A 22,605-nucleotide genomic window follows, 5' to 3' on the forward strand; every position below is an offset into this window, starting at 1 on the left:
TAAAATGTAAAACGGGCATTAAGATAATAACTTTTTTTCTGAAAGGTATCAGTTTTAAGTGTAGACTCTGATTTGAATTGGAATTTTTCTGTATTACCACCTGAGCTACTGAGACTTGAAAAATAATTTTCCTGAACTCATGTTTTTAGTTCATAACCAGAATTTAATCCTAGGCTCCTAAAGTATTGCTTGCTTCTATGGCAGTAGAAGGAATTCACTGGAAAACATGGATTTTTAAAAATAATGTTTTAAATTGAAGTATAGTTGACTTATAATGTGTTAGTTTCAGGTGTACAGCACACTAATTCAGTTTTATACACATATACACGCATATATATTTATTTATATTTTCAGATTATTTCCCTTATAGATTATTATAAACTACTGGGTACAGTTCCCTGTGCTTTACAATAGTTCCTTATCAATTATCTGTTTTATATGTAATTGTGTATATATGTTAAACTCCTGATTTATCCCCCCCACTTCCTCCTTTGATAATCAAAAGTTTGTTTTCTGAAATATGATTTTTTACACTGTGAATTTTTGTGCAAGGCCTCAAGCCGTGGTTGAGGTGCCAGGGAGTAGTTGAGAAAGATGAAAAAGAAAACCCTGGGCTCAACCTGTGGTGCAGCACTGATGTCCTGCCAACCACAGAGGGGTGCGGCGGAAAGACCCCGTCAGGATGGCCATCTGAAATTTTTAAATCCTCCACTCCCTGTTTCCTGAAAATCAGATATAACCAGTTATTTTTCTTTTGGCAGTCACACTTCAGAAAAGTAGGGAGATTTTGTTTTGGGGTTTTTTCCCAGCAATAATGAATAATTTTGTTTAATCTTTTTTTCAAAACAATTAATTTACTAAAGCTGGTTTTTGCAACTACTGCTTTGATTCCAGATCTCCTTCAAATACAGTTATCAATGATGAAAAGTAACTGTTAATCTATTTCTGTTCATAATAAAGCCAAAAAGCTTTTGTACCATGTAAAATTTTTCATCAAAAATAAGTTCTAGTTGCAGATGCAATAGTTAGTCTCCAGAGCCAGAGTTGTGCCTTATTATGACCCTCAAGTCTTTTTGCAAAACAGTCACCCTCTGGACATTCATTCATTCATTCCTTCCCCTATTATCAAGCTATTTCTTTTCCTCCTTAAGTCTCTGAGTATAGTATTTTGCATTTGTCCCCAGTGACTGTCATCTTACTTTGATGATCTATTCTGCTAATTTCTTAATGTTATTTTAAAATTAGATTCTCGTTCTCTGAGGTGTTTGCAGTCCCACACATTTCAATGGCATCAACAGATTTAATGATCATAATCTCTAGTCCCTCATGGATCATGAATAAAATTATTAAATGATGTCAGTGATAAGCCTCTTTATGACATCATAAAATAATGCCACCCTCTCAGCTGTTTGCCCAAATATTATTGATATTCTTTGAATTAAATCCCCTAAACAGTTATATATCTTCTTTATTTTTCTTTATGTCATATGTTTCTAGCTTATTGGCCTTTCATCCTAATTTTATATATAATATATTGAATTATTTTGTTTATAGCAATAATATTTAGTGGGGCAATCTCTGCCATCCTTAGGTTTATAATTTTGAATTACTGGTTCTTGAAAAATTACATGTCTGCATAATATCTCACATTTATTAGGAAGCTAAGGCAAACTTGGATTGTTGGTGAAGAGGAGTTCTTAGTTGTAAGCCTGGAATCGTGTCTGGTTTTATATCCTGAGGGCCTAAAACAGTTCCTGCCACATACTGGGTACCCAATAAATATATGCTGAACTACTATTGAATGAATGAATAACCCAAGATGTGCCAGTTGTTTGTACCAATGTTCCATTTAGTTCATAAGATGTATTTGACTCCATCTTTGATCCTCTTATTTCTCCCCTAGTATATTTAATCAAATGCCTCCTCAATGTCATACACTCCCTGGGTTAAAACAAAGATTCATTTGGTGTAACCTTTTGAATATTAGTCTAGAAAGCTAACTGCAGATGCTTACCAGGCTGGTTCTGTGGATAAATGCTCCGCACGGTAGGGTAGCTGGATTCAATTATTGTTCCCAGTTTGTGGTATCAGGACCCACCTGTGCACAGGGAGTGACTGTGTGACTTTATGTGGAGGAGTGAGACTTTTGTCCCCTGGAGGAGTCTGCTTAGTCCATGAAACAGTTTTAAGTAGATCTGAAGGGAATACTGTTTCTTGCCGTGTCATCAAAAGCAGTGGAAGGACATGAGTTTTCCAAAAAGAGAATGAAAAGAGAGGCACCTCTGTGTCGATGTTGAATCTGGTTTCAGTAAGTCGGAAGTCTGTCATTGCCTTAGATTGTTATTTCCAAATTTATTCCCTAATCCTACAGCCTGATTTTACGTGGAATTAAGGACTTCTGTGATGTCAAGATGTTTGATCTTATAGAAAGCTATAATTCATTCAGATGGTATATCTGAAGCCATTCCCTCGTGTTTCCTCAGCTGTGTCGAAAGCACTACTTAGCCTCCCTGCTGACACGTGAGACTGAATATCGATCCTAGATGTGCTTAACCGCCTTTCTGAAATGGCATGGTAGCTGTGCACCTCAATTTTAAACAGAATTACTGAGGTCACAGTAGAGATGACAGAACCTATAACATAGATCAGTGATGTGTACGATGCTACTAACTAAAGATTACCATTGAGTAGATCTTTTCTTTCTTCCAAGTGCTTGACTTTCTGGCTTGAGGAAAGATCTTACCTATCCATCAGATAGTACTGAAGCCAAAGATGTGCCTCTGAAGATTGATTCATGCATGGTGCCCCCTGTGGAAGGTCTCCCTGTTCTAGATCCAAAGAAATCTTGCTGCCTTTTGTCTTCATTCCTATGTACCTGTTAGAAAAGGTTGTAGGCCTTTCTACATCCTATGACCCTGGTAAGATGCATGTCATTGTAAGCGTGTTCTTCAGTGTGCACTCTGTTAAAGACATACACTGAGCACTTCAGTCAAGTGGTTCTATCAGATTCTGTCTCTGAATCCTTTCATTTTATGGAGAAGAGATTAAATAAGCTGACAGTGTTCACACAGTTACTATCTCACAGTCATGATTCTAGCCAGGCCTATTGACTCCACACTGTACTCTTCACTCCCGCACTGTTTTCCAGGGTGCTTTAGACATACAACAAAAAGAAGTAAGAGAATTTGTAGTCAGTCTTTGGTCTTACCAAAATCCAGAAAATGGTATGCATTACTCTATAATCCTAACATAATTCTGGTCTCGGAGATAGTGACTGTCTAGTAAGTGAATATCTTAGGATTTATTTGCTGAACTAGTTCAGTAATTATTGTGATTTTTTTCCTAAGATGGTATGCATTCTTCCCTCTTTCAAAAAAGTTTTAGAGGTACGAGCATTTAAGACAAGTTCTCAAGATTTCCCTGGTGGCCCAGGTCAGCCTTGCAGTGCAGGGGATGCAGATTCAATCCCTTGTGGGGAACTAAGAGCCCACATGCACTGCAGTGAAAGATCCCACGTGAGCATCAAAGATCCCGCATGCTACAACTAAGACCTGATGCAGCCAAATAAATACATATAAAAAAATAAAAATAAAACAAGTTCTCATCACTGTTCTCTCAATGAAAGCAAGGGTCTGTGTTAACAAATACCATAGCACCATAATGTCGAACCCTGCTACATCTGGAAGAGGTGTTAATCCTGTAGATATGATTACACTTATATGGTACAGAGTAACAGCATCACCCCCATAGTATTGCTTCCTGCATGTGCCCTCAGTCTGATGTGATCTGCCTGGAAGGCCTGGCTGAGGTATACATTGGTTTTCATTGCTCTCAGTAGGTATTGTTTTTGTGTCATTTGATGTGCCTTCCAGTGATGGATGGAGGGTTTCCCAGGTGGCGCTAGTGGTAAAGAACCTGGCTGTCAGTGCAGGAGACATAAGAGATGCAGGTTTGATCCCTGGGTCATGAAGATCCCCTGGAGAAGGCAATGGCACCCTACTCCAGTACTCTTGCCTGGAGAATCCCATGGACGGAGGAGCCTGGTAGGCTGTAGTCCATGAGGTCGCTAGGAGTCGGACATGACTGAGCGACTTCACTTTGACTTTTCACTTTCATGCATTGGAGAAGGAAATGGCAACCCACTCCAGTGTTCTTGCCTGGAGAATCCCAGGGACGGGGGAGCCTGGTGGGCTGCCGTCTATGGGGTCGCACAGAGTTGGACACAACTGAAGCGACGTAGCGGCAGCAGCAGCAAAGTGACTTAGCATGCACACAAAAGACCAGTGATGGAAGTCGTGTGTTTTGAGCTCATTTTGTATCAGGATGTATGTTGGGATGCCAGGAATCTAGGCTCAGTGGATAGTAGTGATGCTGGTGGTAATAGTGGTTTTAAGGTAAGTGATCCCAAGGTTTTCGCAGATGAAAAATCAGGATATGAGGAGAATTTAAGAAATGAATGAAGGGACTTCCCTGGCGTGCAGTGTATAAGAATCCACTTGCCAATGCAGAGGACACGATCCCTGCTCTGGGAAGATCCCACATGCCTTGGAGCACCTAAGCCTGTGCACAACTGCTGAGCCCATGCTCTAGAACCCATGCTCCAGAAGAAAACAGGCCACTGCAATGAGAAGCCCGCTCACCACAACAGAGTAGCCCCCACTCACTGCAACTAGAGAAAACCCAAATGTAGCAGGAAAAACTCAGTGCAACCAAAAATTTTAAATTAATTAATTAATTTTTAAAAAGAGAAATGTATAAGATATAGACTCAAGTCAAGCTGGAAACCCAAATCACTCTTGCATAATTTGTGTGTTTCTCTCATAATCTCCAGGATGGTTTACATACATGATGTGCGTGTACCATTAAATTTTCCTCTAGAAGACATGATAACCAAGCAGTAAAAATGGCTTTTCCTGTGGAATTAAGCCTCAATTTAATATAATTCCATACATATGTCAGATGGGGCCTCCCGGGTGGCGCAGCGGTAAACAGTCCACCTGCCAGTACAGGAGATGCAAGAGACACAAGTTTGATCCCTGGGTTGGAAAGATCCCCTGGAAGAAGAAATGGCAACCCACTGCAGTATTCTTGCCTGGAAAATCCCATGAACAGAGGAGCCTGGTGGCCTGTAGTCCATGGAGTTGCAAAGAGTCAGACATGACTGAGCACCACCACCACCCTCAGATACCTTACTTACCAAATGTTAATGAAAATTTATAAATTAACTTTAAAAACTAAAATTGTTTAGTTCCCTTTAATTACATTTTGAAATCAAGCACATCTATTGAAATCAGCACACACCCTGAGCTCCAAGCTGACCTCTTGTTTCTTAAGCAACAAGCACAACTTTACCTGAATACTCAGACATAGAGTGAACAGTTTTGGCCAGTTTTGATTATGCCAATAAAATGTTTTTAATGATATGAAAATATTTATAAATTATATATGTATCTATCGGTGTTTGTTTAGAGGTATTTATACATATAATATGGGCTTCCCTGGTAGCTCAGCTGGTAAAGAATCAGCCTGCAATGCCGGAGACCCCAGTTCATTTCCTGGGTCCAGAAGATCACCTGGAGAAGGGATAGGCTATCCACTCCAGTATTCTTGCCTGGAAAATCCCCATGGACAGAAGAGCCTGGTGGGCTACAGTCCATGGGATTGCAACCAGTCAGACATGGCTAGGCGACTAAGTACAGCATACATATAATATACATATATATTCAGATATGGTAATTTGTATGCAATGAGTTGTTTGATTATGTTCAGGTCTTTTTGGATAGTATTTCACAGCACAGACTCAGATGTACTTAGCTGACAGGTTGAGCCTTGAAATGAGTTCTGAAATCTCACTCTCAACAGGAGGCTCCACATCATCCAGACTGAGCTTAATAGACTCGTGTGGAAGAGAGGGCAAGAAAAATGATACCTTATCTGTCTTTATCATGTGTTTTTCTTTTCCCTTTTAGGGAGAATAGACTGAATTTTCAATGATCAAAATGACTTGGAAATTCATTTTTCAGAACAAGCATGTTTCCTATTTTCTAATAATCACAGTTTTAAAATATTTAAAATACTTCCATGAATCTATGTAAAATAGTCTGTGAATCTTTATAATCAAAGCCAGGTCAGTCAGTCAGTCAGTTCAGTTGCTCAGTCATGTCTGACTCTTTAAGACCCCATGGACCACAGCATGCTAGGCCACCCTGTCCATCACCAACTCCCAGAGTTTACTCAAACTCATCTCCATTGACTCGATGATGCTATCCAACCGTCTCATCCTCTCTTGTCCCCTTCTCCTCCTGCCTTCAATCTTTCCCAGCATCAGGGTCTTTTCAAATGAGTCAGCTCTTCACATCAGGTGGCCAAAGTATTGGAGTTTCAGCTTCAACATCAGTCCTTCCAATGAACACTCAGGACTGATCTCTTTTAGGATGGACTGGATGGATCTTCTTGCAGTCCAAGGGACTCTCAGGAGTCTTCTCCAACACCACAGTTCAAAAGCATCAATTCTTCGGCACTCAGATTTCTTTATAATCGAATTCTCATATCCATACATGACTACTGGGAAAACCATAGCTTTGACTAGATGACCCTTGGTTGACAAAGTAATGTCTCTGCTTTTTAATATGCTGTCTAGGTTGGGGTTGGTCATAACTTTTCTTCCAAGGAGTAAGCGTCTTTTAATTTCATGGCTGCAGTCACCATCTGCAGTGATTTTAGAGCCCCCCAAAATAAAGTCAGCCACTGTTTCCACTGTTTCCCCATCTGATTGCCATGAAGTGATGGGACCAGATGCCATTTAGTTTTCTGAATGTTGAGCTTTAAGCCAACTTTTTCACTCTCCTCTTTCACTTTCATCCAAAGGCTCTTTAGTTCTTCTTCACTTTCTGCCATAAGGGTGGTATCATCTCCATATCTGAGGTGACTGATATTTCTCCTGGTAATCTTGATTCCAGCTTGTGCTTCATCCAGCTCAGCATTTCTCATGATGTACTCTGCATATAAGTTAAATAAGCAGGGTGAAAATATACAGCCTTGACGTACTCCTTTTCCTATTTGGAACCAGTCTGTTGTTCCATGTCCAGTTCTAACTGTTGCTTCCTGACCTGCATACAGATTTCTCAAGAGGCAGGTCAAGTGGTCTGGTGTTCCCATCTCTTTCAGAATTTTCCACAGTTTATTGTGATCCACACAGTCAAAGGCTTTGGCATAGTCCATAAAACAGAAGTAGATGTTTTTCTGGAACTCTCTTGCTTTTTTGATGATCCAGCAGATGTTGGCATTTTGATCTCTGGTTCCTCTGCCTTTTCTAAAACCAGCTTGAACATCTGGAAGTTCAAAGTTCACATATTGTTGAAGCCTGGCTTGGAGAATTTTGAGCATTATTTTACTAGCATGTGAGATGAGTGCAATTGTGCGGTAGTTTGAGCATTCTTTGGCATTGCCTTTCTTTGGGATTGGAATGAAAACTGACCTTTTCCAGTCCTGTGGCCACTGCTGAGTTTTCCAAATTTGCTGGTATATTGAGTGCAGCATTTTCACAGCATCATCTTTTAGGATTTGAAATAGTTCAACTGGAATTCCATCACCTCCACTAGCTTTGTTCGAAGTGATGCTTCCTCAGGCCCACTTGACTTCACATTCCAGGATGCCTGGCTCTAGGTGAGTGAGCACACCATCGTGATTAGCTGGGCCATGAAGATCTTTTTCGTACAGTTCTTCTGTGTATTCTTGCCACCTCTTCTTAATATTTTCTGCTTCTGTTAGGTCCATATCATTTCTGTCCTTTATTGAGCCCATCTTTGCATGAAATGTTCCTTTGGTATCTCGAATTTTCTTCAGGAGATCTCTAGTCTTCCCCATTCTATTGTTTTCCTCTATTTCTTTGCACTGATCACTGAGGAAGGCTTTCTTATCTCTCCTTGCTATTCTTTGGAACTCTGCATTCAAAAGGGTGTATCTTTCCTTTTCTTCTTTGCTTTTCTCTTGTCTTCTTTTCACAGCTATTTGTAAGGCCCCCTCAGACAGCCATTTTGCTTTTTTGCATTTCTTTTTCTTGGGGATGGTCTTGATCCCTGTCTCCTGTACAATGTCACGAACCTGTATTCATCATTCTTCAGGCACTCTGTCTATCAGATCTAGTCCCTTAAATCTATTTCTCACTTCCACTGTATAATCATAAGGGATTTGATTTAGGTCATACCTGAACGGTCTAGTGGTTTTCTCTACTTACTTCAATTTAAGTCTGAATTTGGCAATAAGGAGTTCATGATCTGAGCCACATTCAGCTCCCGGTCTTGTTTTTGTTGACTGTATAGAGCTTCTCCATCTTTGGCTGCAAAGAATATAATCAATCTGATTTCGGTGTTGACCATCTGATGATGTCCATGTGTAGTCTTCTCTTGTGTTGTTGGAAGAGAGTGTTTGCTATGACTAGTGCGTTCTCTTGGCAAAACTCTATTAGCCTTTGCCCTGCTTCATTCCATATTCCAAGGTCAAATTTGCCTGTTACTCCAGGTGTTTCTTGACTTCCTACTTTTGCATTCCAGTCCCCTATAATGAAAAAGACATCTTTTTTGGGTGTTAGTTCCAAAAGGTCTTATAGGTCTTCATAGAACCATTCAACTTTAGCTTCTTCAGCATTACTGGTCAGGACATAGATTTGGATTACTGTGATATTGAATGGTTTGCCTTGGAAACGAACCAGGTACATTATATAAATGTTAATGTGAGCTTTGCAATGTATCCCCATGCTCCCTTACTCTTCAAACCTTATATTTGTAAAGCATTTTATTGATGTTAATTTCACATATATTACCTTATTCATTCCTCATAATAATTGCCTGTGGCATAAATATTATCTCTGTGATTTTATAGGTGAGGTGGGCTTAGAGAAGTTACTTTGTCCAAGGTCACACATGTCCAGGCCCAGAGTTTCCCCACTGCCAGGGAGAGAGGCAGTCTGCTTATTGCCTCTCTATGATTATTTTTTGTATTATTATGAAACAGCATAAATGAATTAATCAGTCTTAGGAAGGGAACATCTCATCCTGTTATAAGATTTAAAAAAGGTTCCTGTGTGGGTTCTGGAGGATTCTGTTCCAAGGTGCTTGAAAGGCCATCAAGTCTGGAAATACATGGCATTTTGTCCCTCTTGGAGTCCACCTCTCTTACCTCCCATCTCCATGGGCTTCCAGAATTTAGCCAGGGAAAAGGAGAGCAGTGTAACAAATGTCATGTGTGTCCTGAACTCTCACACAGTTATACAGAATGATTTTAATCCTTCAAAACAATAAACAGAACTTGTTAAAAATTAGTATCTCAAAACTCAATACAGATCTATATTACAGTAATTTTACAGGCTCTTTTACAAAGGAAAAATACTCTGATATTTTATTAGAGAATAGTAAAAATGTTTAAAGCATGTGATAAATTATGTTTGTCATTTTGAACTTATCTTTTATCCAGTGACTTCAATGTAGCATGACGAACCATGAAATTTTTTTTTTAATTGTGAAAATGATAAGAGGCAGTGTCCAGTTGATTGCATGAAACCCCAATACCAATGTTGCAGTCAGAGTCTTTGGTTGAGATTTTTAATTAAAACAAAAAGTTTCTGTTATTAAGAATTTTTTAGGTACAAATATACTAGTTTCATTTTATTCACTGCCTTTTTGTTTAAAAAGTATGTCTAGAAGAATATACTTACTCAAGTATATTGAGGTATTTATGGCTTTTTCTTAGCAGAAAATGTGGGCATTTTCCACCTCCAATTCCTATTGACATTTGTTCCACAACTGTATGGCATTTTTACTTGTGGTAGAAAAAAAAATGTGTATGCTGTTAGAGGTACATAATCTAATGATGGCTTAGGTTTCTGTCATCTCTGTAAATATGGTTTTATCCAAAGGTATTTGATTTGATGTATTTTTTAAAATCTGTGATTTGAATGCGTATTTTAAAAGTTTGCCCTGCGCAAAGGACAATATTAACATATGTGTTCTCTTCTCAAATGAAATTTGAATTTTTCCTAGATAGATAGATCCACACACACATACACCTCATAAGATATATAGAACAGAAGGTATATATGTTTGTGTATGCAATCCTCACAGTAGTCCTATGAGGTAAGTACTATTATATGTATCTTATATGTATTATATAGATATATTGGAAGAGTGCTGCTGCTGCCAAGTCGCTTCAGTCGTGTCCGACTCTGTGCGACCCCATGGACTGCAGCCCACCAGGCTCCCCCGTCCCTGGGATTCTCCAGGCAAGAACACTGGAGTGGGCTGCCATTTCCTTCTCCAATGCATGAAAGTGAAAAAATAAAGTGAAGTCGCTCAGTCGTGTCCGACCCCTAGCGACCCCATGGACTGCAGCCCACCAGGCCCCTCTGTCCATGGGATTCTCCAGGCAAGAACACTGGAGTGGGCTGCCATTTCCTTCTCCAATGCATGAAAGTGAAAAAATAAAGTGAAGTCGCTCAGTCGTGTCCGACTCTGTGCGACCCCATGGACTGCAGCCCACCAGGCTCCCCCGTCCCTGGGATTCTCCAGGCAAGAACACTGGAGTGGGCTGCCATTTCCTTCTCCAATGCATGAAAGTGAAAAAATAAAGTGAAATCGCTCAGTCGTGTCCGACCCCTAGCGACCCCATGGACTGCAGCCCACCAGGCCATTGGAGAAGGCAATGGCAACCCACTCCAGTACTCTTGCCTGGAAAATCCCATGGACAGAGGGGCCTGGTGGGCTGCAGTCCATGGGGTCGCTAGGGGTCGGACACGACTGAGCGACTTCACTTTGACTTTTCACTTTCATGCATTGGAGAAGGAAATGGCAACCCACTCCAGTGTTCTTGCCTGGAGAATCCCAGGGACAGGGGAGCCTGGTGGCCTGCCATCTCAGGGGTCGCACAGAGCCGGACACAACTGAAGCAACTTAGCAGCAGCAGTAGCAGGCACATGTAAGTACTATATATGGGGTTGTCTTTGTTGCTATTGCTATTATTATTATATTATTATTACTATTTTAATATTGAGACACACTACCATTCTAATTGTGTCTTCACCTGTGAATTCATATGATGGAGGAAATAACTAAAAATTCTCTTATTTCCACTTCCTTCCATTTTTGCCAAAATAAGACATTTAATTAAGGTCATTAGATCAATAGATTAAGTAATTAAGATCAGTAGATTTTTTTTCCTGTAGATTCCTATAGATTCTTTTAAATAATTTGTCATTCTAGTTCAGTTTAGTTCAGTCACTCAGTCGTGTCCAACTCTTTGCAACCCTATGGACTGCAGCACACCAGGATACGCTGTCCATCACCACTTCCCAAAGCTTGCTCAAACTCATATCCATCAAGTTGGTGATGCCATTCAACCATCTCATCCTCTGTCGTCCCCTTCTCCTGCCTTCAATCTTTCCACATCAGGGTCTTTTCCAATGAGTCAGTTCTTTGCATCAGGTGGCCAAAGTATTGGAGCTTTAGCTTCAGCATCAGTTCTTCCAATGAATATTCAGGACTGATTTCCTTTAGGATTGACTGGTTTGGTCTCCTTGCAGTCCAAGGGACTCTCAAGAGTCTTCTACAACACCACAGTTCAAAAGCATCAATTCTTTGGCGTTCAGCTTTCTTTATGGTCCAACTCTCACATCCATACATGACTACTCGAAAAACCATAGCTTTGACTAGACGGACCTTTGTCGCCAAAGTGATATCTCTGCTTTTTAATAAGTAAATAAGTCATTCTAAGTAAAATAAGTCATTCTAAGTAAAGAGGAAATTTTTATGTTGTTTGTGATACATTTCACAGTTTATTGTATTAAAGAAAGGTTTTAATTACTGTTTTTCATTTTGTACCAAGTCTTGCCACTCAGAAGCTGGCAAAACCATTCAGTTGAAGCACAGTCAGCTTGAATCTTAAAGTGGCGTGGCACCTTGGAGACAGCCTTGTCCCACCTCCCTCTTCAGCTTAGAGTTTCATTTATACCTTCTCTGATGTGGGCATCAAGTTTCTGAGGACTTTCAATGATAGGGAGTTTACAGCTTGTCAAAAAAAATTATTCGTTGTTAGACAACTCTAGTCTTTTGAAAGGTCTTTCTTACTTGTAATTGAAATTGAAGCTTCCCAGAAATTTCACCTGATTGCTCTTTGTTCTGTTCCCTGAAGCATATAAAACAGGACTGCTCCTTCTTCCATTTAATTGCTTTGGTAGTTTGAGGATGGGTTTAATATCTTCCTTTAACCCTTTCCTCCAGGTTAAGCATTCCTTAGATGACACGTTTCCAAATACTTCTTCATCCTCATGCTGGACCCTATCTATCTTGTGAGTGTCTCTCTTGAGACATGGCACCCAGGATTTGAACATAGTTTTCTAAAAATGATTAGCTATCAAAGACTGCAGTGAGACTGTTCTTGCCTGTCTTTTGGACATGTGCATCTGTTTATACTGCCAAGGTTTGCGTTTGCTTTTTTTTAGTATCTGCGTCACAGTTTTGGCTTATATACAGAATGTCGTTATCAAAGATTCTCAGCATTTTTCTATGAGTCACTGCCAAACTGGGGTTTACATTTTTATAATTAGTTTATGAAACCTAAATGCTCAACTATATGGTTGCCCTGTTCCATTTCATCTGGCTAGTATCAGTCCATTGCTCAACATGTCAAAACCATTAAAATTTTGATGCTGTCCATGTGTTAGCTTTCTCTCTTGACTGTGTGACATCTGAAAATTAAAATTTAACCTGCATTTCTTCTCCATCATCTTTCAATCACTGTGATAAGGGAAAGGAACCAAGTACTGAGTCTTGCAGTACAATACCAGGTATCACCTTTCTGCTCAATATAAATCCACTGCTAAACATTTTCTAGGAATAGTTGTTTTACATATTTGAATCCATATTACCAAACTCTAATACAGATCCTGTTTCTCTGTCTTATCCATGATGAATATCTGAATGTACTTTACTATTTCTGAAGCTAGCAGTCAAGTTAATATCAAAAGAAAAATGAGATTGTTCTGTTATAATGTGCTCATTGTGACCTATCTATCCTGGGGCTGTGATCACCACTGCTTTTTCTCTAGAGTTCACAATCGGTCTATTAACCTCTTCTGGATTTTTGCCATAATTTTTATAAGTTCATGGATCTGTGTTACAGAATGCACATTTGTTCTCATTTTTTTGTCCAGTATTGGAAGGCATTAGTCATTTGACTCCCATTTCTGACATTTCTCACAGTCTTTCAGTAGCTGGGAAGGACAGTTATATGCATTCCAAGCATATGAGAGCAGGACAGAGGTGGATGGGTGCGTCTGTGAAGGTGCTCTAGACCAGGAACTACATCTTCAGAGGAAGATGACGTGAGGAGGAAGGCAAAGAAGGAAGTGTCAGAGAATGAAAACTGGACAGGAACATCAGGTACAGGAAGTGAGAAAGCTGCACAGCTCTTTGTCTTAGAGGATAATACAATGTTTAGAATGAGAAGAGTGGGTGGGCTTGGAAAGCTAAGGACACCAAAAGCCAAGATGGTAGCTGTATCCAAGGTTCCCTGACAAGCTGTAATGGGCTATTTGAATGCATAATATCTTATGCATCATCTTTAAAGGCCAATCTTTGTGGAATTTAGTCTTTACAATTTTGAACTCATTCTTCAGTTGTTCTATTTCCTTTGTCTTCTTTTAATAGTACGTTATCTTTTGCAAATATTTGTACATACTTGCTCTTACTCAGCATACAGCCTTTACATTTCAAAGCCCCTCATTTTTGTCATCATCTCCTCCCCGTACTGCCCCTGTGAATGCCCATCACACTTCAGCAGGTTTTGATAAGGTTGTTTGTTTCTGAACATTTTCTATGAGGCATCCTGGTGACAGTACAAACCTATTGGTGGAGTCCTACACAATTTTTACAGCTTTCTGCCTCTCTTTCTGTCAGCTCCTTCAAGCCAGGGATAGGACCCGATCTCCACGGTGGCTCTCTGTGCAGTGGAGGGGTTGGTAGGCTCCTCCTTTTACACCCATGCCTTCTCAAATGTGAGTCCTGAGAGAGTTTTTTCAGCAGCCATTATTTTGTTCACTTTCATAATTAATTATGACTATTGTTGGAGCTTAGTTTTTCAGTAGCTTCTGTCACCCTTGAACTGTATTTCCAGTTATAGATTCTTGGAATCATGGCCATCTTTTCACTAACTCACTTTTGCAATGCACTTTCCTAACACACAGTCCAGGTGTCCAAACCCACACCTGCTAGTCCTTTCTAAGGACTGATTCTAATACCAGTGAAAGTGTTAGTTGCGTAGTCATGTCTGACTCTTTGCGACCCCATCGACTGTAGTCCCATCGACTGTAGTCTGTCAGGCTCCTCTGTCCATGGAATTCTCCAGGCAAGGATACTGGAGTGGGTTGCCATTCCCTGCTCCAGGGGATCTTCCCAACCCAGGGACTGAACCCAGGTGGCCCACATTGTGGGCAGATTCTTTACCATCTGAGCCACCAGAGAAGCCGATTCTAATACCAGGATGCCATTAATTTTTTGTTAATCCCTATCACATTTATAGCCAGTTATGCTGACATAACTAAGCAAAAGTGCTTCTTCTCTCTTCTGATACATAAGATTATCAGTCAGGCACACCAAGAATTTGTCAACCATAGAATGCAAGTTTTAGCAGCTGTTCACAGGTTGAAGCTCCATGTCATTACTGCATCGTACCTTTCTTCCAGCTTATAATCTCTATTAAGCAAGCATGGTCCACTCCTACCTCTTGGCTGGGAGGTATGTGGTCTCTTCCCCTAATAGCATGGCTTCTGTTTGTTTTCTTTCATCCTCATCCAGCTGTTTTCAACCACTAAAAACAAACCCAAAACTTTACATTGTTTCATACTCCCTTACTGTGTTATACAGGTTCTTCAGAACACAGTCTAACCTGTGTTCCAGATGGGTTTTAGTATCCCTGTTCTGGTTGGGTGAAATAAAACTTGGGGTTATTTCCAAGTCTTTTCCAGTGCTATAGGCTGGAAGAGCTCGGGATGTGCAGAAATGAAACCCAGGCCATTTCTCAAATTTGCTGTTGACTCTTGTCCATGCCACTTAGCCTCGCTCATCCAGTATCTTCTCCTGCAAAACGAGGTGAGAAGACAGTGCCTGGGGTTTCTTCTAGCTCTAAAGTCTTCCTCTGTTTTCATCGGACGGAAGGAGCTGCTGCCTCCTCATCTTCTAAAGCTACCGAGACCCTGTGGCAGGGGCTTGTCTTTAATTTTCAGAGGACTTTCAAACCAAATAGTTTTCAGAGGCTTACAATGATTTCTTAAAATGGTCTCATAAAAGATACATTTGTCACTGAAAAGTGATACCTTTTGATAAATACTAATAATAATGCACTTAATTTTAAGTACTATGCATTCTCTTCTCTCTGTGTTAATATCTTTAATGGATCCTCTATCAGGCAATTTGGACTTAATTTATTTCAGGTGATACTGTACTTATACAACTATTCAGTTCACTTAATTAGAGGTTCAATTAAATTATTGCCCTAAAGTGCTAAATCATGGAAATAAATGCAAAATGATAATTCACCTTTTTGTATTTTTTTAATTTATCCTACAGCTAAAGTGGTTTTCAGGTCATAAAGGCCAGAATGGGCTTATGAGCATTTTAGCCACATCCTAATGTGGAAAGTTGTATTTGTGCATCAGTTGGGAATTTGCCCAGTCAAAATGTAGGTGAAGGCAAAAGTGAAAAGAATTTTTTTTATTGTGGTCTTTTCTCTTGCAGCTATAAGAACCAACATCCTGGGTCCAATCCCTCCAGGTTCCACTCAGCCCTCCCTGGTTCTGCAGCCCAATGACAAGTCCTCTAACAAGCAGTCCTGGGAGGCAGCAACTGTGTCTCTTTCTGTACCTCTAGCCCCTACTATATAGCTATGGCATGCTATGCTAAGTCACTTCAGTCGTGTCCAACTCTGTGCGACCCCATAGACGGCAGCCCACCAGGCTCCCCCGTCCCTGGGATTCTCCAGGCAAGAACACTGGAGTGGGTTGCCATTTCCTTCTCCAATGCATGAAAGTGAAAAGTGAGGAGATGGAAATGGCAACCCGCTCCAGTATTCTTGCCTGGGAAATCCCATGGACAGAAGAGCCTGGCAGGCTATACTCCATGGGGTCTCAAGAGTCAGACACGACTTAGTGACTAAAACACCTAAACTCTTCATTCCCATCTCAGCCCCATAATCACTGATCTACTTTCTGTGTAAGTTTGTGTCTGGCTTCTTTTCATTTCACATAACGTCTTTGATGTTCATCCACGTTGCATTGTTTATCAATATTTCATTTTTTAGTGCTTTTTAAAATCCATCCATTGATAGTTGGATTTTTCTCTACTTTTTGGCTACTGTGAATAAAAGTGCTATAAATATCAAAAAAAAGAAAGAAAGAAAGAAAGTGAAAAGTGAAAGTGAAGTCGCTCAGTCGTGTCTGACTCTTAGCGACCCCATGGACTGCAGCGTACCAGGCTCCTCCGTCCATGGGATTTTCCAGGCAAGAGTACTGGAGTGGGGTGCCATTGCCTTCTCCGAGCTATGGCATAGAGGTGCCCAATAAATGCTTGCTGAATTTAATTTGATCACCACAAAGACAACAGTTTGCAAGTGTGGTTAAAACAGTATAAATCCAACATGATAATTTTAAAATATCATCGCTCCAAATACATGTCCCAGTGAGTGAGGTACTCCCAAATCTGGTTAATCATTGAGTTACCTAAGAAGTATTTTTTTAAGGCCTTACTGAATCCATCTCCAGGAATGAGGTCTAGGTATCTGTATGTTAAAGCTCCCCAGGTGAATCTTATAATCAGCCAGGTTTATGAACTCCAGTTTAATGTGTCTTGTGTATTTTTGTATTTTGCTGTATTTGTATTTTTGTATTATTTTTTTGTATATTATTTTTATATTATTTGTATTTTGTATATTTGTATTTTCTGGTTTTGTATTTTTCTATATTTTCCAATATTGTATTTTTCTGGATGAACTCATGGCCTATTCTAATTTATAGTAAAAATGAATCTCCGTTATGCCCTATTAATTATATCTGAAGGATTTCCTTTGAACCAGTAGTTTATGTTTAGTTGGTGAAAGTGTATACAGATGCCTATGAAGAAGAATATTAATGCCTTCCATGAAGGATTAGATTACCAGTGAGTCCTGAAATGGGACTTTTACACATGGAAGCTGTTAGGTCCTTGGTATGCAACATCTTGTGAGCCAGCTCTGTGGAGAGCAGATTGGAGTATTAACTGGAAGTAGAATAGTCATTGGGAAGGAGAAATTAACTCTTTTTAGGGCATGAGTAACTTTTAGAGATGTCCTCCTGGGTGCTTGTGTGTGTTCAGTTGCTCAGCTGTCTGACTCTTTGTGACCCCATGACTGTAGCCCATCAGGCTCCTCTGTCCATGGGATTTCACAGGCAAGTATACTGGAGTGGGTTGCCATTTCCTACACCAGGGGATCTCCCTGACTTAGGGACTGAACCTCGTCTCCTGCGTTGGCAGGTGGGTTCTGTACCACTGAGCCACCAGTGAAGCCCTCCTGAGTGCTGTTTTGCCCTAATCTGAATTACCCTTCATTGTAGGATTAAATGGGCTTCTCAGGAGGTGCTAGTGGTAAAGAACCCGCCTACCAATGCAGGAGGGCATGGCAACCTACTCAAGTATTCTTGCCTGGAGAATCCCATGGACAGAAGAGCATGGCAGGCTACCATGGGGTTGCAAAGAGTCTGACATGACTGAAGCAACTTGGCATACACACACGTAGGATTAAATACCATACCCCACCAGGCTCCTCTGTCCATAAAATTCTCCAGGCAAGAAAACTTAGTGGGTTGCAATTTCTTTCTCTAGGGGATCTTCCCAACCCAGAGAGTGAACCCAGGTCTCCTGCATTGCAGGCAGATTCTTTACCATCTGAGCCACCAGGGAAGCCCACTAAATGCCATGTAAGTCAGCATCAAATATTCAATGGAGCCTGACTGAATAAAGTTTATAGACTAACAAACTCTGCATAGCAATCAGAGAAATGCAGAATGTAGAACACTGTACAACATAGCTTGGTCCTTTCAAAATGGCAATACAGTATGGGGAGGAAGAAATTTAAAGTGTCATAACAAATGAATGAAGTGTGTGAACCAGGATTTATTAGTTTCAGGGAAGGGGGTAGGGTGGGCGTTGAAAGGCTAAAAAAGAAATTTTGGAGCCAGTTGGGAAAACTTACAGGTAGACTAGATATTACATAATAGAAGAGTATTACTGTTAACTTCCCGAGCTCTGATAATAGAGTTCTGACCGTGTAAGAAAATGTTCTTATCTTAGGAGATACTTCTCAAAACAAGGGTAAAGCATCCTACAGCTTGTGGTGCATCCAAGTCATGTCCTGCCAGCTCAGAGCCAATTGTTAAATATTTAAGAATTTTGTGATTCTGCAACCATTGGTAGCTTGAAATCCACCATGATGGGAGTATGCAAACCACAAAATCTACAAGTAGGGCTTTTTCCTCCTCTAGAAAATTAATTTCTCCTCTGGAGAGTAATTAAGCAGCTTACCACTGCTTACAGCTTACTTTCAAATGATTCAGAGATAGGACAAAAATAACAAAGTATTAATGATTGTTGAGTCTCGGTAGAGGATATGTGTTCTGTTAGTCCAGGAGTCACAGACTTCCTGTAAAGGCCAAAGTGTAAATATTTTAGGCTTTGCAATTTATACAGTCTCTGTGGCAGCTGTTCAACTCTGCATCTCTGCCGTTACAGCACAGAAGCAACCATAGACAATACTTAAATGAATGGGCATGTTATGTTCCAATAGAACTTAATTTATAAAAACAGGGAAGCCACATTTGGTCTGAGGCTCAGTTCAGTCACTCAGTCGTGTCCGACTCTTTGCAGCCCCATGGACTGTAGCACGCCAGGCTTCCCTGTCCATCACCAACTCCTGGAGCTTGCTCAAACTCATGTCCATCGAGTCAGTGATGCCATCTAACCATCTCATCCTCTGTCATCCCCTTCTCTCCCTGCCTTCAATCTTTCCAGCATCAGGGTCTTTTCCAATGAGTCAGTTCTTCACATCAGGTGGCCAAAGTATTGGAGCTTCAGCTTCAGCATCAGTCCTTCTGATCTGAGCCTCTGGTCTGAGGCTATAGGTTGCCAACTCCTGTGCTAGTCTTTCAACTTTTCTGTACTTTTAAAATATTCAAGGGGCTTCCCTGGTGGTCCCATGGTTAAGATATCAGGCTTCCACTGCAGGGGCCACAGCTTTAATTCCTGGTTAGGGAACAGATCCTGCATGCCATGCAGCACAGCCAAAAAATAGAAAAGAAAAATTAAAAATATTTGATAATAGAATTTTTTAATAAAGTTCTTAGGTTGGTTTTCAGAGCGCAGCCCCCCCACCCCCACCCTGGTTCCCCTAACACCTGCTAATGAAAATAAGAGGTATATCCTTTCTTTTCCTTTTTTTTTTTTTTTTTAAATCTTTAAGCTGATCTGATCCAAGTTCAACTACCTATGAGGTTGTTATGCATCAAGCTAAAATAGACTTGATCTTGGTGGCTGGAGTAGCTTTCCTGGCAGTGGCAAAGGGCTTGAGAAGGAAGAAGAATTAAGTCATTCTGAATATCCGTAGTGTTTCAGACACTGTCAAACACCCTGTACTGTCTCACGTAGTACCCACCAGCAGTCCTACAGGTGAAGTGAGTGAAAGTCACTCAGTCCGTGTCCAACTCTTTGTGACCCCATGGACTATACAGTCCATGGAATTCTGCAGGCCAGAATACTGGAGTGGGTAGCCTTTCCCTTCTCCAGGGGATCTTCCCAATCCAGGGATCGAACCCAGATCTCCTGCATTGCCGGTGGATTCTTTGCCAACTGAGCTATCAGGGAAGACCTCATCAGATGCAAGTAGGTTCCCTAAGTAATGATGAAACAGGGAAAGGGAAGAAACAGGCTGAGAAAGAGCTAGATAGATAAAGGACTTCCATGCCTCATGAAAGAGCTTGGACTTCTTTTTTTCTTAGAGCTCTTGGAAGGCAGTGGAGGGTTTTAAGCAAGATCATATTTGCATTTTATAAAGAGCTCCTTGGTAGTATGAAGGATGGAGTCCAGAGGGAAAGAGCTGGTAGTGGGAAGACTCTTCAGGAGGTGATTGCAAAAATAACCCAGGCGAGGGATGATGATAGCCTGAACTAATGTGGCAATGAGAGTGAAGAGTAGATGATAATATGAGGGCTCTGTATGAGCTAGAATGGCTGGGACTTAGTGAGTATATCAGTCAAGATGACCACAGACAACTTGACAGTCTCTTCAGACAACAGACATGTTTCTTGCCCACACGACGTTCTGCTCTGGTTGGAGAGGCTCCATGGTGCTCACTGTGGTCACTCCGGTCCCTGAGGAACTTCTCCAATAAGACCAGTTGATGTACCAGAGGGAAAGCTCTGGCGGGACTCCCATGGATGGCTAAGTGCTACAGCCCAAAAGTGACACGCACCATTCACGTCTCATGGACTAGAACTTGTCAGTGGGCCTCACCCAACCGAGGGGTGTGCAAAAAGTTCAGCCATGGGTGAGCCATGGTGCCTGAATGGATGAAGGAGGACTCCCAAGTATCTGGTTTAGGGAGTGAGGCAGACATTAGAGGTTTTCACTGAGAAAGAAAAGATGGAATGGGGCAAGGAGAAGTGGACCGGCCAAATTATTACCACTCTTCTTCAGCTCCAGAGTGTAACTATTGTATTGGTCCTTTCTGGTTGTCAAGGAGAGGGACTGGAAATCAGCTCCATTTGGGAGCAAGAGTTGACCTTACGCTTTACAAAAGGCATTTTAATTCATTTGCCCCAGTCTTACAGCTTTAGTAATGTAGTGTTCAGATCTTCTGTGTGTCTTTCTTGAATTTTCATGTGAACTATTGTGTCAACATACGGTGTAAAAATATTAGTTATTAATAGGATGTTAATGAAATCTTCCTCACCTTAGAATATCAAGCTGCTGAATTCAAAATGCCAGAGATGTAAATGCCCTTCCACCTTCCTCACCTCCACCCCCTAGCCGGGCTCACTTCAAGCTATCACAGCGTGGCAGTTGGGGAGGAGGTGTAATTAGGCTGATTGGAGCCTATTGTTCTGCTCTGGAGGGCTGACACCTAGCAGCCTTAGGCAATGTTAGTGCCTCCGAATCAATGGGGAATGATGTCCTCTTTAACCTCAAAAGCAGAAACAGTGAATCTGTTCTGTTTCTCCCCTTCTTTGTTTTCCAGCTCCCCTCCCCAGTTTAATTGTAGTACCTTAAAAACTGACTTTTTCTGTGCATTTGTTTCTTAACAGTTACGAGAAACAATCAAAGCTGGCAAAGGTGTGACTTCAGCTATTGACCTGTGTCGTTACCATGGAAACAAAGCATTGGAGGCCCTGGAGAGCTTTCCTCCCTCGGAGGCCAGAACTGCTTTAGAAAACATTGTGTTTGCTATGACAAGATTTTCCTGATACCAAATTAAAAAGACTGTTGTTTGTTGGCTGAAAAAATTGGGGAAGGAGGTGATCGGGAGAGCTTTCATGATGAAATATCTAAATGTGTTAATGACTTCAACAATATATACATTTTTTTCTTCTTTTTATCACACTGCTAAATGAATACTGCCTTCTTTTTGGAACTGCTGCAAACAAAATTAGAAGAAAAAAGGTCAAGCAGTTTTCAGTTGTCATGCCAGAAGCACACTTGAGGCTTCAGTAGCAGAAATAATTAATGAGATTCGCTCCTGTGACCTCAGCAAATGGACAGGAAATAAGTCCTTATTGATTGGACCGAGCCAGGGATGGCGCCAGGGCGGTGGCCTGTGGTTTTCCTTCTAGAGAGGACAGGGCAAGCTGGGAGCTGCAGGTGTCAAGAGAAACGCTATCAGTGCCGGCCAGGGAGGACTGTCAAATGAAAACCCAGTGACCAATTTGTCATAATGGAGGGTAATCTAGTGATTAAGAAAAACACATGCTTTGTCTTCTTGCAACTATGTCTTTGTATTTATAGATACAGTCTGGATATACTCTTTGCTTCTTGGTTTTTGTAAGATTTGGGGGAGGAGGGTGGAAATTGTTGAAAAAATAATGCCAAATATTTGAAGTAGGAGATTAAAATGTTGTCGAATATTAACTTGGTTATAGTAGAAATTGCCTGCTTTTCTTTCTGGACCAAATTTTTTTTCAAGTGCATTTCAAAGAAGCAAACTTGTTTTTTTTCTTTTAAGCTGAACAGGATGCTTTTTTTCTTTTTTTTTAAAGTAAATGTATTCATTTGTAATACTTTGGTGTAAAGAATACCCTTAATTTTTACAAGCGTCAGATATATAGTTGTTGTACTGGGGAATTCATTGGTGAGTTTTGATTGTTTGTTTGTTTTTAACCTCAGAATGTCAGATTTTGGTCTTGAACCACAGACTTCCAATTACGGAAAGAATTGCAGTCTCACAGGCCTGCAATCGGACACTGTCTCTGTGTGGTTCATAGGAGATGATTTTTGCGGTTTGGAGGCAGGCAATATGAGAACACCGTTGACAAGAAGGCTG

At 40.7% G+C, this 22,605-nt stretch overlaps 1 protein-coding gene across 3 annotated transcripts in view; it reads left to right on the top strand.

Moving 5' to 3' along the window:
* The window catches only part of PDSS2 (decaprenyl diphosphate synthase subunit 2), a 276,315-nt gene that overhangs the window by 241,694 nt on the left and 12,016 nt on the right, over positions 1-22,605 (top strand). Inside the window, exons 8-9 of one of the 3 annotated variants that reach the window (XM_059889703.1) lie at positions 17,901-17,995; positions 21,374-22,193. The exons of 1 other annotated variant lie outside the window; for it this stretch is intronic. In XM_059889703.1, coding sequence (XP_059745686.1) covers positions 17,901-17,995; positions 21,374-21,407 — 129 coding nt within the window. In that variant the 3' untranslated portion in view covers positions 21,408-22,193. 3 annotated transcript variants of the gene reach the window in all.

The sequence above is a fragment of the Bos taurus genome, chromosome 9, assembly GCF_002263795.3.
Source record: "Bos taurus isolate L1 Dominette 01449 registration number 42190680 breed Hereford chromosome 9, ARS-UCD2.0, whole genome shotgun sequence".
NCBI classification, from domain to species: domain Eukaryota; kingdom Metazoa; phylum Chordata; class Mammalia; order Artiodactyla; family Bovidae; genus Bos; species Bos taurus.